This window comes from Anser cygnoides, chromosome Z (assembly GCF_040182565.1).
Source record: "Anser cygnoides isolate HZ-2024a breed goose chromosome Z, Taihu_goose_T2T_genome, whole genome shotgun sequence".
Lineage (NCBI taxonomy): Eukaryota > Metazoa > Chordata > Aves > Anseriformes > Anatidae > Anser > Anser cygnoides.
The window spans coordinates 71,916,692-71,928,125 of record NC_089912.1 but is presented as its reverse complement, the minus strand read 5'-3'; the positions used below and the strand labels follow the sequence as shown (position 1 = coordinate 71,928,125).

The 11,434-nt window shown below is 39.6% G+C and overlaps 1 protein-coding gene across 1 annotated transcript; it reads right to left on the bottom strand.

The window, feature by feature from the left end:
* Window positions 1-6,880: 6,880 nt before the first annotated feature.
* HSPB3 (heat shock protein family B (small) member 3) lies at window positions 6,881-9,670 on the bottom strand. Its single transcript, XM_013180561.3, has one exon. It carries the CDS (start codon window positions 9,446-9,448, stop codon window positions 8,999-9,001), a length of 450 nt encoding a protein of 149 aa, XP_013036015.1. The 5' UTR covers window positions 9,449-9,670; the 3' UTR covers window positions 6,881-8,998.
* Between the last annotated feature and the right edge of the window lie 1,764 nt (window positions 9,671-11,434).

Below are 11,434 nucleotides of genomic sequence, written 5' to 3'. Positions count from 1 at the left end.
CAATCTAATGCCTGTCATGGCAATCCCAAGCACAAACAGGCTGGGCGGAGAATGGATTGAAAACACTTGACCAAGTTATGGAGGGTTGTGGTGGGTTTTCCATGAACTGAAGTCTTTAAGTACATGTTCTTTCTCAAACATACTACAGGTTTCACAAGGAAATTAGCAGGTGGGATGACATGTAGTCTTTTGTCGAGGGGATCACAGTGGAGATCATCATTGATCTTCTAACCTTTAGACCTATGAATCTGGAAACCTTGACTGTCTCCATGCTGTAACCATTTCAGGCTGAAGTTTCTAGGTGGTCTCAGCTAATACCTTTTGAAAACAAGACTAGGTAAAAAATCCTTTATTATTTTTTTTTTCCTCCACAGATTCATGTGTGTGTTTATAAAAACTCTCTTTGTGTTCACATACACAGGAGGAATCTGGTGTAAACGGTAGAAGGACCAGTGATCAGTATCAGAAAGTACTATTAGACTGAAATCAAGACACTTCTTAGGTTAAATCTTAAGTTGCTGAGATGGTTTCACTTTGACATTTTCAAAATGAAAATTTCAGTTTTACAGAAAGTAGATATTTTTGAGATAGCTAATAAAAGTTTAAGACAACTATTCATCTCTGATCCTGAATATTTGAAATTACTGAAATCATGTGTCTTATCAAACAAAATAGACTTCCTCCATCTTTGGATTTTTGTCTGCACGTTTTACTTATTCAGGAGAGATACCTCAGGTTTATGTGGATTGGGAGAAATTGTTCTCCTCCTACCTTTCTCATTTACTAGGTTACAGCAAGCACTGGTAAATTACAAGCATCTACCAAATTTGCCTCAGTTCCCTTCATGCATCTAGAAATCACAAGCCCTATGCTGTCTGTATACACAGTTCTTGAACTGCATGCTGTATATGTCATTTTGTGACACTTCATTTTTTGTTATTTCCCATACGTCAAAGGAAGTGACTGGGATTTTTGCTTCAAGCTGAGCTCTGACTTTTGACAAGCATGGGTGGCAAAGGATGTCTTTAGATGCATTCAGCTAACAGCTAAGAGTTAAATAATCTTAGCTCTTCTGGCCATGCTTAGTGCTCAGAAGATGTTTCATGATGGTCAGATACAGTTAATGAAAGATAAATAAATAAATAAATACAGCTGTATTTATAGAAAGTCAGAGATTTCAACATTATTCTAACCAGAAGTGGCCCTATCAACAGCAGGGTGTTTGATAAGCTGTGAGCTTCTGCAAGTTCAGTGTACAGTGAAATGGCACACATATGAATACAAGTTTTTGATTCTCCTCGTACAGTTTTTCTCTCTCTTTCCTGCTTGTTTCCCCTTTTCCCCCTTTGTTAGGCTATACAGCTTGTGTATCTCCTTTCTTGAACATTTGAATTATAAATTGTTTCATGACTGGTGTCTGTGTCGAGGATGCCAAGAGCAATTCTTCCACCTGATTATTTGAGAGGTGTTGGTGGAAGTTTCATTTCTTCTTACAACGTCTTCCATTGAAGCATAACCCCTTTTTTTTTTTTCATTAGCTTTAATCTCCAAACTTTGAAAATATGGTTTCTTGTAAAAGTTGTTTTCCAGCACTGAGTTGTACTCAATTGAATTGTACTCAGTTGAATTGTACTGAGTAACTTATTTCTGAAATGCAGATCTCTCCAGTCTCTTTGACTTGATGACCCCATGATCAAGTACAAATTTTTCTTGATCAGACTCTTTTGATCTGGATTAAATCAATATTTTAAAATCTAATTTAGGGGTTAGAATGCATAAGAATTCCCTGGTGGTAAGAAAGTTACGGAGAAGAACAAAGTGACCACCTAAAATACCTCCTTTTAAGTAAAATCTTTACCGCAAGATGTGACATTTTGATTTACAAAGATAACCTCAGTGATCAATGAACTCACTTGAAAGAGGGAGGAATTGAACAGTTCGTGCGCTGTGTTCCTTGGATCCTGTATTGGATTTAGCTCACCAAAATGTGTTTTTCTTGGCCTTTATTGTAAATATTTAGGCAGTAGTTCCCCAACAAACTCTTACAGAGGCTGTGGTTTGCAAACATGGGCTGGATTAACAATCTTCATGTAGATATCTTTGACTTGAGTCTCTACTTTCTCTGCTAGTAACAAAAATCTTCATTTAGCCACAATTGTCAAAATTCTTCTGCTTCCCCAGTAGTTAAAAATGTTCTATAACAAACGAACAAACAAACAAAAAACCAGACTGTAAAGGTGCATGTGAAACTGTTGGCATTGCATACTGCTGGTTACTGGACCTATTCCAGCTATATATAACTTAGCGAAGTAAAATATATCATTTACATACTCTAATCTGCTTCTTTTCCTTATCCTATCCGACCTGAACATTGCTCATGGCAGATCTTTTTGTGCCTACAGGGACACAAATCTGGAGTCATGGCACTGTGTCCCAGTCCCAGCCCCTTCACTCTACTGGAAAAGCACAAAGGGGTTCCCGTATGGTAATGAAGTGGTAATGAAATGGTGTGAATTGAGATGCCCGGGAATCAGAGGCGGCCTGTTGAAGGAAGGATGGTGTGCGACTGAGTAGCTGAACACAGCTGTAAAGTCTCTTGAAATCACAGCGTAGGTCAATGTAATCTGATTTTCCTTTTATTTTAATTAACATAAATCATAATCACTGCCATGGCAACAGTCAAAGTGTGGAAACTAGTAAAAAGAAGAAGGACGCTCTCTCTGGGCTAATTTCTCATTTCTCTCTGTCTGTTCCCTCCCACCTTGCATCACAGAAAAGTGATTTTGCAGGGGCAGGATTAAATCACAGCAAAATAAGCTTGCCTTAACCTTTGAATTTGGATCCTCTGCTGTTTTTGAGGGTGGAGACCCCTCCAAGTGAGCATTTCAGGCACAGAATGATGCTGGAATGGGGCATACAGGTTACAGCCCTTTTGATCACTTCTTCCCACTACTTTTTTGAAAGTCTGACTTTGTCCCCCTGCACTAAGTTATTTACTGCGAATATATTTTATTGAGAGATCTTTAAGATCTTAAGAGATTCACCAAAACCACCGTTGATTTGTGGGTAAAGTATAAAATGGGAATGCACTCTGTTTATATAGGAGCCATCTAGTCAACTTCCTGCAAAATATTGTTAATTTGCTAAACTTTTTCGTTGATTTTGGTATTTCACTTCCACATTACACTGAAAAATAAGAAAAATAAACAAACCTTTTAAGTTTGTGCTGACTGCCTTGCAGAAATGTCCAAGATAAATATTGCTATATATAGCATGATAAAATGAGGCTCAGAATTCATATTTCTGCTTATGTTTGCTTCAAAAGTCTCCTAATCCGCATTGAGTCCTTACCAGTTTGTTTTTGGTATCAAGCCTTCAGGCTTCATATATGCATCAAGGCAAGGACTGCCTTTATGGTGCATCTTTTACAGTGTATTTTGATCATGACATCAGGACTTGGAAAATTATGATGGAGTTACAAAAAATATATATTTAAAGTACTATTAAAATACATATGGCTTTCACCACTGCAGGTAGATCATGGGTTTCTGGCAATCTTGTAATACAGAGCATTGTCAAACCATGCACTGCAAATCATTTCACTTCATTATTTTTTCATTGTAGCTCTGATGTAATGCTATCACTTTTATTTAAGACTCGGATTTATTTAAACCCAGCATCCGAATTCAAAATCAGTTCATCCACACCAAAATGCTTCACCTGCTTTTAGCGCTTGCACCGCTGCACTGCTGCGGCATTTTTGGAGCACTGAGCTCTAGCTTCCAGGCTAAGAGGAGAGCAAGATCTCCCAGAAAATGAGGACTGGAAATAATATTAAAGGAATTGTTGCCAGTGGACCCTGTGAACGTTTTCTGATCCCATCTCGCTGCTCAGGCAACATCACATAAGCGCAGGGAACCCCTGACACTGAACCCTCACGCTGTGCCACCCGGCCCCATGTGGCACCATCTGGCTGCTTCCACACTGTGTTTCCCAAGCTTCTCCGTCTGCAGGAGCCCCGTTTGGACATCTCAATTATCTGCACAAACTGCCAGCTGAGCTCCGCGCCGCATCGATACTGTGGTATGAGACAGCTGGGTGCCAGATGGCCCTGGAGGCTGCAGAGTGGCACCTGCGTCAGTAAGTCTTGATGGATCAAAGCAATTCCAAGCGGAGCTGAGAGGGACGGCTTCACCTGTTGATTAGTTTACTGTGAATCAGTACTCCAGCCTGAGGAAAGGAGGATTTGGACTGTGGAGTGGCTAGTTTAGATAGGGCACTCACACCCTAACCCTTACGCCATCCGGCTGTGCCAGGAGTTTGTGAACTTTGGAGACTGTGTGGTGGTATCCATCCTTACCTGATGGGAGTGTAGAACTAGTGGGTGGGAAAACTAACGGGATGTGCAATTGGAAAGAAATGTAGCTGAAGATTGTATGTGACTTGTTCTCTCATTCCTTTTCTATTAGCAACCTAAATTTGTCAGTTAAGGTTATTTTGAAATATCTCTCAGCCCTTTAAAGATGACCATCTTATACAAAAGTAAATTCTTTCTAATAAGAGATTGAGTATTATACCTCAAAATATTGAAATATGTAAGTATATATTCCAAATCAGTTGGAGAGTTTTTCCTGTTCCCCATCCTTTCTGGAGCCCACCTCTGGTGGACATCCTCATGTGCCCAGGCCCACCATGGTGCTACAATTTTCTGTCTCCTCTTTGTGCACAGAGCTCTGCAAGCTGCTGCTTCTGCATTAGCTTGCAGGACTAGGGAGTGACATGGTTCATCAGCAGAAGAGTGCTACTCACTGGCATCAGGGTCAGCCAAAAGCACTGAAACAAGCTGAAGAACACAGGGGAAGATGAAAACGATTCTCTCCTTGCATCAGTCCTGCTTGTGCAAGCAGCTACTAGAAATACTTCCCCCTGAAAATATGGTCATCAGAGTTATTACCGTGTGGTTAAAGAGTGTGTGAGAAATACTTGACTTCTTTATAAAAAGTGCATTTTTAAGGGCTGAGAAAGACATTCCAAAGATTGATGGGGCTTGTGAGGCTATAGCCCACAGTGGAACAGAGAGCCAAGGCCCCCAGTCTAGCACCAAACTGAATGGGGGTCCTGAGCTGCAGTGCCTCGTTTCTCCTGTCTCTCCATCCATAAAAGTATTTTTAATAAGGGATGATTTTTTATCTTGCACACAGCAATGGGCGCTCCAGGCTTTCTGGACCTGAAGTGGCAAAAGGGGATGATACTTCTGGCTCGAGCGTGAGCAGGTCCACCTCAGGTATCCCTGATGCAATGCGCAGGTAGATCTAATCCCTTAGGCTTAACCCCTGCCTTCAGTGTAGGGCCATGGAGATGCTGTCCTCGGGATGATCGGGGCCAGCTGTTGTCTCTGGCAGTCAGCAAGTCTAAGGCCAGCATCTCTCTCAAATGAGAAAGCACACCCAGTATTTTCAGAAATATTCCTACTCCCATTAGAAGCCAAATCTCATAGTGTTAGTCAGATAAAAATGCATATTTTGATTTCCAGCTATGAACTGTATAAGGAATGAAAGACCTGCCCTTCTTAATGGGAATTTTGCTGTCATGATTACCCCAGGGGTTTCTTTTCCTCTCTTCCAATATCCATAGCTGTAGCTGAGTGGTTACTCAGTGAATGATGAGTGCTGCGTCAGCCTCAGTTCCCTTTACTGCAAGTATCAGATTGTGTTGAGACATCTCAAATGCCCTGGATACAGCAGATACTATAAAAAGACAAGGCAATGTCTCAAAGTCCAAGGCATTTGTAGGCTTTCTGCCCACAGCGGTCACACAGAAATGTGTTTGTGACCTTGCTTTTGGCAACCTGTTCTGATACTGAGACATTTTCTTCTATGAAAGCATTTTTTACAGTGCTTAGATCCATGCATGAAATCATCTTTACCCAATTTGGAGGAGCAGCCTGATCAATTACAAAGGTAATCCTTCACTGACAGATACTGAGAAGGTTCAATAACTTGCTCTGCAGTGCTTGCAGCAGCATATATTGTTTATTCTGGGCCAGGATTTTGTGGCCAGCCAATATCAGGGTTCTTAATTTAATCAAATCAGTGCGTATTAAACCTGCCTTAAGCTGTAACTGTTCAAAAATTCTTTGCTGTTTACAGATGTCTCATTCTGCTGTTCGTGAGCAATATTAACAGCTCTCTCCTTGACGTTCAAATTCGGTGCTAATTGAATTACAAAGTCAAACATCACATACAAATGAAAACAGCTCCTTACAGAAAATTCAGAAGTGCTCTGCCACATACTTTGAGGCTGTTCTGGTTAACATATAAAAAGCATTCATCCCAAAACTTTCAGTAAACTAAACAGACGACAGAAACACTTGCCTGTGCTGTACCTGGAACTAAAAGAGGGGGAGCGAGTGGCACGTCCATATTCCAGCACGGTCTCACTTATCCACCACACTGGTGTGGGGCCGGGGCACGTGGCCATTCGTGAAGGAGCATGGGCTTAGGCCTCTGTACTGGGTTCCTCTGGGTGCTAGGGAAGAAGAAACCTGGCCGCGTGCATCCCTGACATGTTTGGGTCAGTACTTTCTGCTGGCTTATGACAGACAGTGTCATCAGCAAGTATGGAATCGGGCACAGAGATGCCAAACCCCTTATCCAGTTTTGTGAGGCAGGCCTGTACACGTAGGAAGGGCTCTGTGTAAACGTGGTATTTACATATATAGAACAGACGATGTGATTTTGGCTGTCTGATCTAATTCCTTGCCAAGTTTCCAGTAGTTTAATCATCATCTAATTTAGAATAATTGTCAGTGTTTTTTTTTTTTTAAACTGCTTTTTCATCTCTAGGGCTATAAACACCATCACCACATACATAGGTAAAATCGTTTTTATAACAACTTGTAATTTTAAATGGTCAAATTACAAAATTCTCTGTAAAGAGAAAGTCAGCAGAGGTCAGCAAAGCAGGTTACTCACTGGTGACTCTGAGCTATCTTCCAGCAGTTGTGCCATAAAATGATATGTAAACCAAGGGTATAAACATGTGAGTTTTTATAGAGTTGGCATGCAAGGTTTAAATCTAGACCTGTATCTAGACTTCACAGTTTTTAATCCATGCTACATGTTCCATCAGATTCCTGGCTGAGAAAGCTCCTTGACCTAGAAGTGTATAAAATCTAGACCCAATTTTCTAGTGTGATTGATTTCTCATTACCTTAAACCAATATACAAATTAGACACAGGCAATATGAGGTGGAAGTGTGAGTTAAATGGAAATGTAGGGACATACGTATTTTATTTAGCTTGGTTTGTTAAAAAATAGCAGTTTCTTGACTTATGCTGTATTCCAAAAAAAAAAAAAATAATAATAATAATTAGTACATCATGGAAATTTACAATCCAGGTCTTATTCTGCACTTCTTGTACAAATTTCTTGTTAGTACAAATAATAAATAAAATGCAAGAATGCAACTCTCCAGTTTTCTAAAGTGAACTGCTTTCAAATGCCTTCAAGTCTAAACAATCACAACAAAAGTCTTTCTGATGAATGGACATGTGCAGAAGTGCAAGCTTCAGGCTTTCATTTCAGAGTAAAAGAACTCTCTGGCTTCAGCTGGTGAGTGCCAGGGGTTTGTTCATCAGATTTTTTTCATAGTCTTAAAATTGTATTTGTATTCAATTTCATTTGAATATGTTTTTAATTTGGGCAACCGGCAGATGGCTATTGTAAAGAGTCTGTATTTAACTTGGCACTTTCCATCCCACATTCCTCTACTATTCATAGCAGAGCAGTCAAACTTATCTCCAGTGTGCATGAAAGGAGGCACTTTCATTTGCAGCTGCAGATCTCAAATTTTTGAGCACTTGCAAACTCATGTAGAGCATTTTTTTGTTAAAATGTAGAGAAGACCAATTACAAGGTATAGTGGGCAGATGTTATTTTCATCTCTACTACTCTTTTTTAAATCAGAGAAACTGAGAGAGAAATTAGACTTGTGTCTGTAGTAAGGAACCCCCACACTAAAATTGGATCCATATTGGTACAGAAAGAGTGGGAGAAAAAAACAGCAGAAAAATTTGATCTTGAAAGTACAGTTGGAGGATGTCAGCCTAAACTGTCAAGCAACATGAAGAATTAAGTATTCAGCTTATTGATCTACAAGACAGTGAATAATAATAAAGGCACCCATGCTAGAGTAATGCCTTTTTATTAGCAGGGGTTCACAAAGAAAAACTTGATGCTTTTGAGTATTTGTAAGCAATATATTTCTTCTTTGGTTGCAAATAGATAGCAGAATGTGTTAAGCAACAACAAATTTCTAAATCTCTTGCAGCATTTTATTTCTGTCTTTGACAGAAAGTTTCATTTCTACGTACTGTGTTTTCAAACATATATAGTCAGTGAATATTCTGGTTTTCTATATTTTCAAACATGTAACACACTTCTAAAAAGTGCTTTTTCAAGGCTATTTTATATATAAACATTAACTGTGGATTTTTTTTCTTGATATTATCCTTCAGTTTGTGTGCTTCTCCAGAGCCTAGGAAGAAGAACTTAATCTAAAAAACTAGAAAACAACATTTTTGGTATGTAAATTAAATTTCAAAAAAACTCACAACCTGTCTATTGCTTCTTTAATCATTATGAATATATATTACAAGTGCTTATTGCAAGAAATACAATTCCTTGTTCACTGAACTCTTAAATGTGTTTTATTTTCAATAATATCAAATAGATTTTTTTCTCTTGCTGTGATTAGCCTAAATTTTCTACTGTTCAAAAAGCCTAGCTTTCCAGGATACACGTAGCCTGAGACAAGTAGTCTAACATTTCACATCAAACAATAAATTCAGCATGCTGAAAAATATATACAGAGATTTTTCTTTCCTGTAATATAAATACAGCCACATGCTTTCTACACTCTACAGCATTACTTGAATGATATCGTCTTGTTATATTAAGAATAATTTTATCTCACCAATAAACTATGGACAAGGTTCTAATTCATTCCCACCGAGTTCTTCATTTCAACAACCAAAATGCCATCATGGCAGAAGAGTGCAGACAAATCTTTGTTCTCCACTCCGTCAGGCAACTTGTACTGTCTGGTAAAGCTTCTCGATATGAAACCATGTTCATCCATCCTGGGTCCATGCTGAGCTTTGATCAGGAGCCAGCCTTCAAAAGTCTGAATGATGATATCTTCAGGGCGGAACTGCACAACATCCAGCAAGACCTGAAAGCCTGTGGTTCCCTGCTCCTGGCCACCGGCCTCGGCCCCGGCTGTACTTTCCACCGTTTGCCTCCTGTTGCTCAGTGCTGCTGTAGAAGGGCCCGGCAAAGCATACAGAGAGTGATCCAGTTTGTGTGCTTCCAGCTCCTGGGCTGCAAACTGCTCTTGATAGCGTACAGGAGTTTCCACCCAGTGTCTTATAACAGCTTCTGCCATTGCTGAGGCAGAAAGATAAGTTGCTGCGTTTGTGTTGCCTGAGGGAAGCTACGGAGTTAGACCGAACTCTTCCCAGGCATGTGCCTTACCCTCAGGCTCGTTGATCACTTGATGTAGCCTCTCACTTTTAGCAGGGAGAGCTTAACGCTTAATCGGACACGCCATGCTCAGTGAGGCTCGTTTCATCTCCTATCTGCTAACAATAGAGCACTATTTATAGTGCTAGGGTCTTCAGTGGCTGTAACAGTTTTCACATGTGCAGCTTCCATGCGTAAGTAAAAGCAAAAGTGTAATGCACTGCTGTTTATTGCAATACTGTGCTGTTTGTTCTTGTGAATAATGAGCAGACATATAATGTGAAAGACTCATTTATTTAAATGGACATTTAATGATTCAATTTTTCCAAGGTATACATTGCAATAGATACAAACTGTATTTCTTCTAATTGAAATACAAAGTTATTGTACTGTACAAAGGGAAGAAGTTTAAGTAGCTTGACAGTAGGAACAGAGTAAATTTTAGGTTAGGTGAATTATAAAATCAAATGCATTAGATGTTGTTGCTTAGGTTGTTCATAGGTGAAATTTGGGCTTTGTGAACAGCCTTACTGGAGGGAGGAAGGAAACACAATCATCCCTGCCTAGAAAGGGGGTGGCTAATGGCTGACCCTGCAGTCTTAGTGACCTACAAACACAGCAGAGTCTTCTGCAGTCAGGGAGTCGGACTCAAGAGCACAGGGGAAATTAAAGGGAAAGTTCATGTTTCACAGCTTCCAGCAGAGCACAGAGTTATTTTTCCCTAGGAGAATAGTAAAGAAAACTCCAAATCCTTAATGGTATCCCGCTGTCCCAGCAGCCTTCATCTTCTGGGGTTTAACAGCATGAACCTATGATCCCATCTACCACGTCTGGGGAGCAGGAATGAGAACCTCAAAGACTTTCTATGGTGTAGTCTTGCTACTGTGTGATCTCAGGGCAAATAATGCCTAGAAGTATTAATAGTTTGATTAACAAGACTAAAGATGAAAGTGCAGTGAAAAGGGAAAAGCATTTCCTGTTTGCTGGAAAATGGTTTGTTTTCCCATGTTGTACTGATGCTTGAAATAATCAGACAAGATACCTTAATTCCTTTTTATTTGGCTTTTGTTCTTCTGAGCTCTCTCTCTTGCCCTTACATCTTTCATTATCCTGAAAATGGCAAGCCAGTTCATATGACATCTTTGGTTGCTAATGGACTGTAGACTCATACAGAATGAGGTAGCTGAATTTCAACAGTAATCAGAAATGAACTTCTGTATTGAATCGATAACAGAGCAGGATTGCTGGACATATCTATAATTAAGGTTCTAAGGTTGCAATTTTATTTTAGACTCATGAAGGCTACATTGCAAGGTAAGGAGATTTTCAAAGATAGATCAAAGGTTCAAGATAATTTAGATTAATGGCCTCTTGTTTAATCGAGTATTGGGGGGCAGGAGAATTATGCTACTTTATTTAACTATTGGCTCTTCTCTTGTCAAACTGTCCTCCAGAAATCATTTTAAAATGCAATTCCAAATGTATGGTTTGCTAGAATAAGGATAAAAATAACCTGGGACGTTGCCCGTTATCTGCTCAGCAGCTGTTTTCTGTTTCACAAGCCAGTGATTCACTTGATGAGGAAAACTTAACCCTGAAGTGCAACAGTATGCATGGCTGTTTGTTATATGCTTTTAGAAACTGCTGAAAGTTATTGCTCTCCCTACTGAATTCTCTGATGATAGACTCAATTCATTTTACTTCAGTTTCACACTTCATTAATAAATGCGTTATGCAGGAATACCGCATTTTTTCCTCTCTCTCTCTCCCTGTCTAATTATTCCCATCTTCTCCAGGGGAGGAAAAAAAAAAAAGAAAGAAAGAAAAAAGGTAAACTTGCATATACTTACCCAGTTACATGCAAAAGGAAACAACCCCAGTATAGCTCACTGCTCCAGAAACAGTTGTG

Coding starts and splice junctions, on each gene's coding strand:
- HSPB3 (XM_013180561.3), bottom strand. CDS start 9,448: ATGGCAGAAGCTGTTATAAGACACTGGGTGGAAACTCCTGTACGCTAT.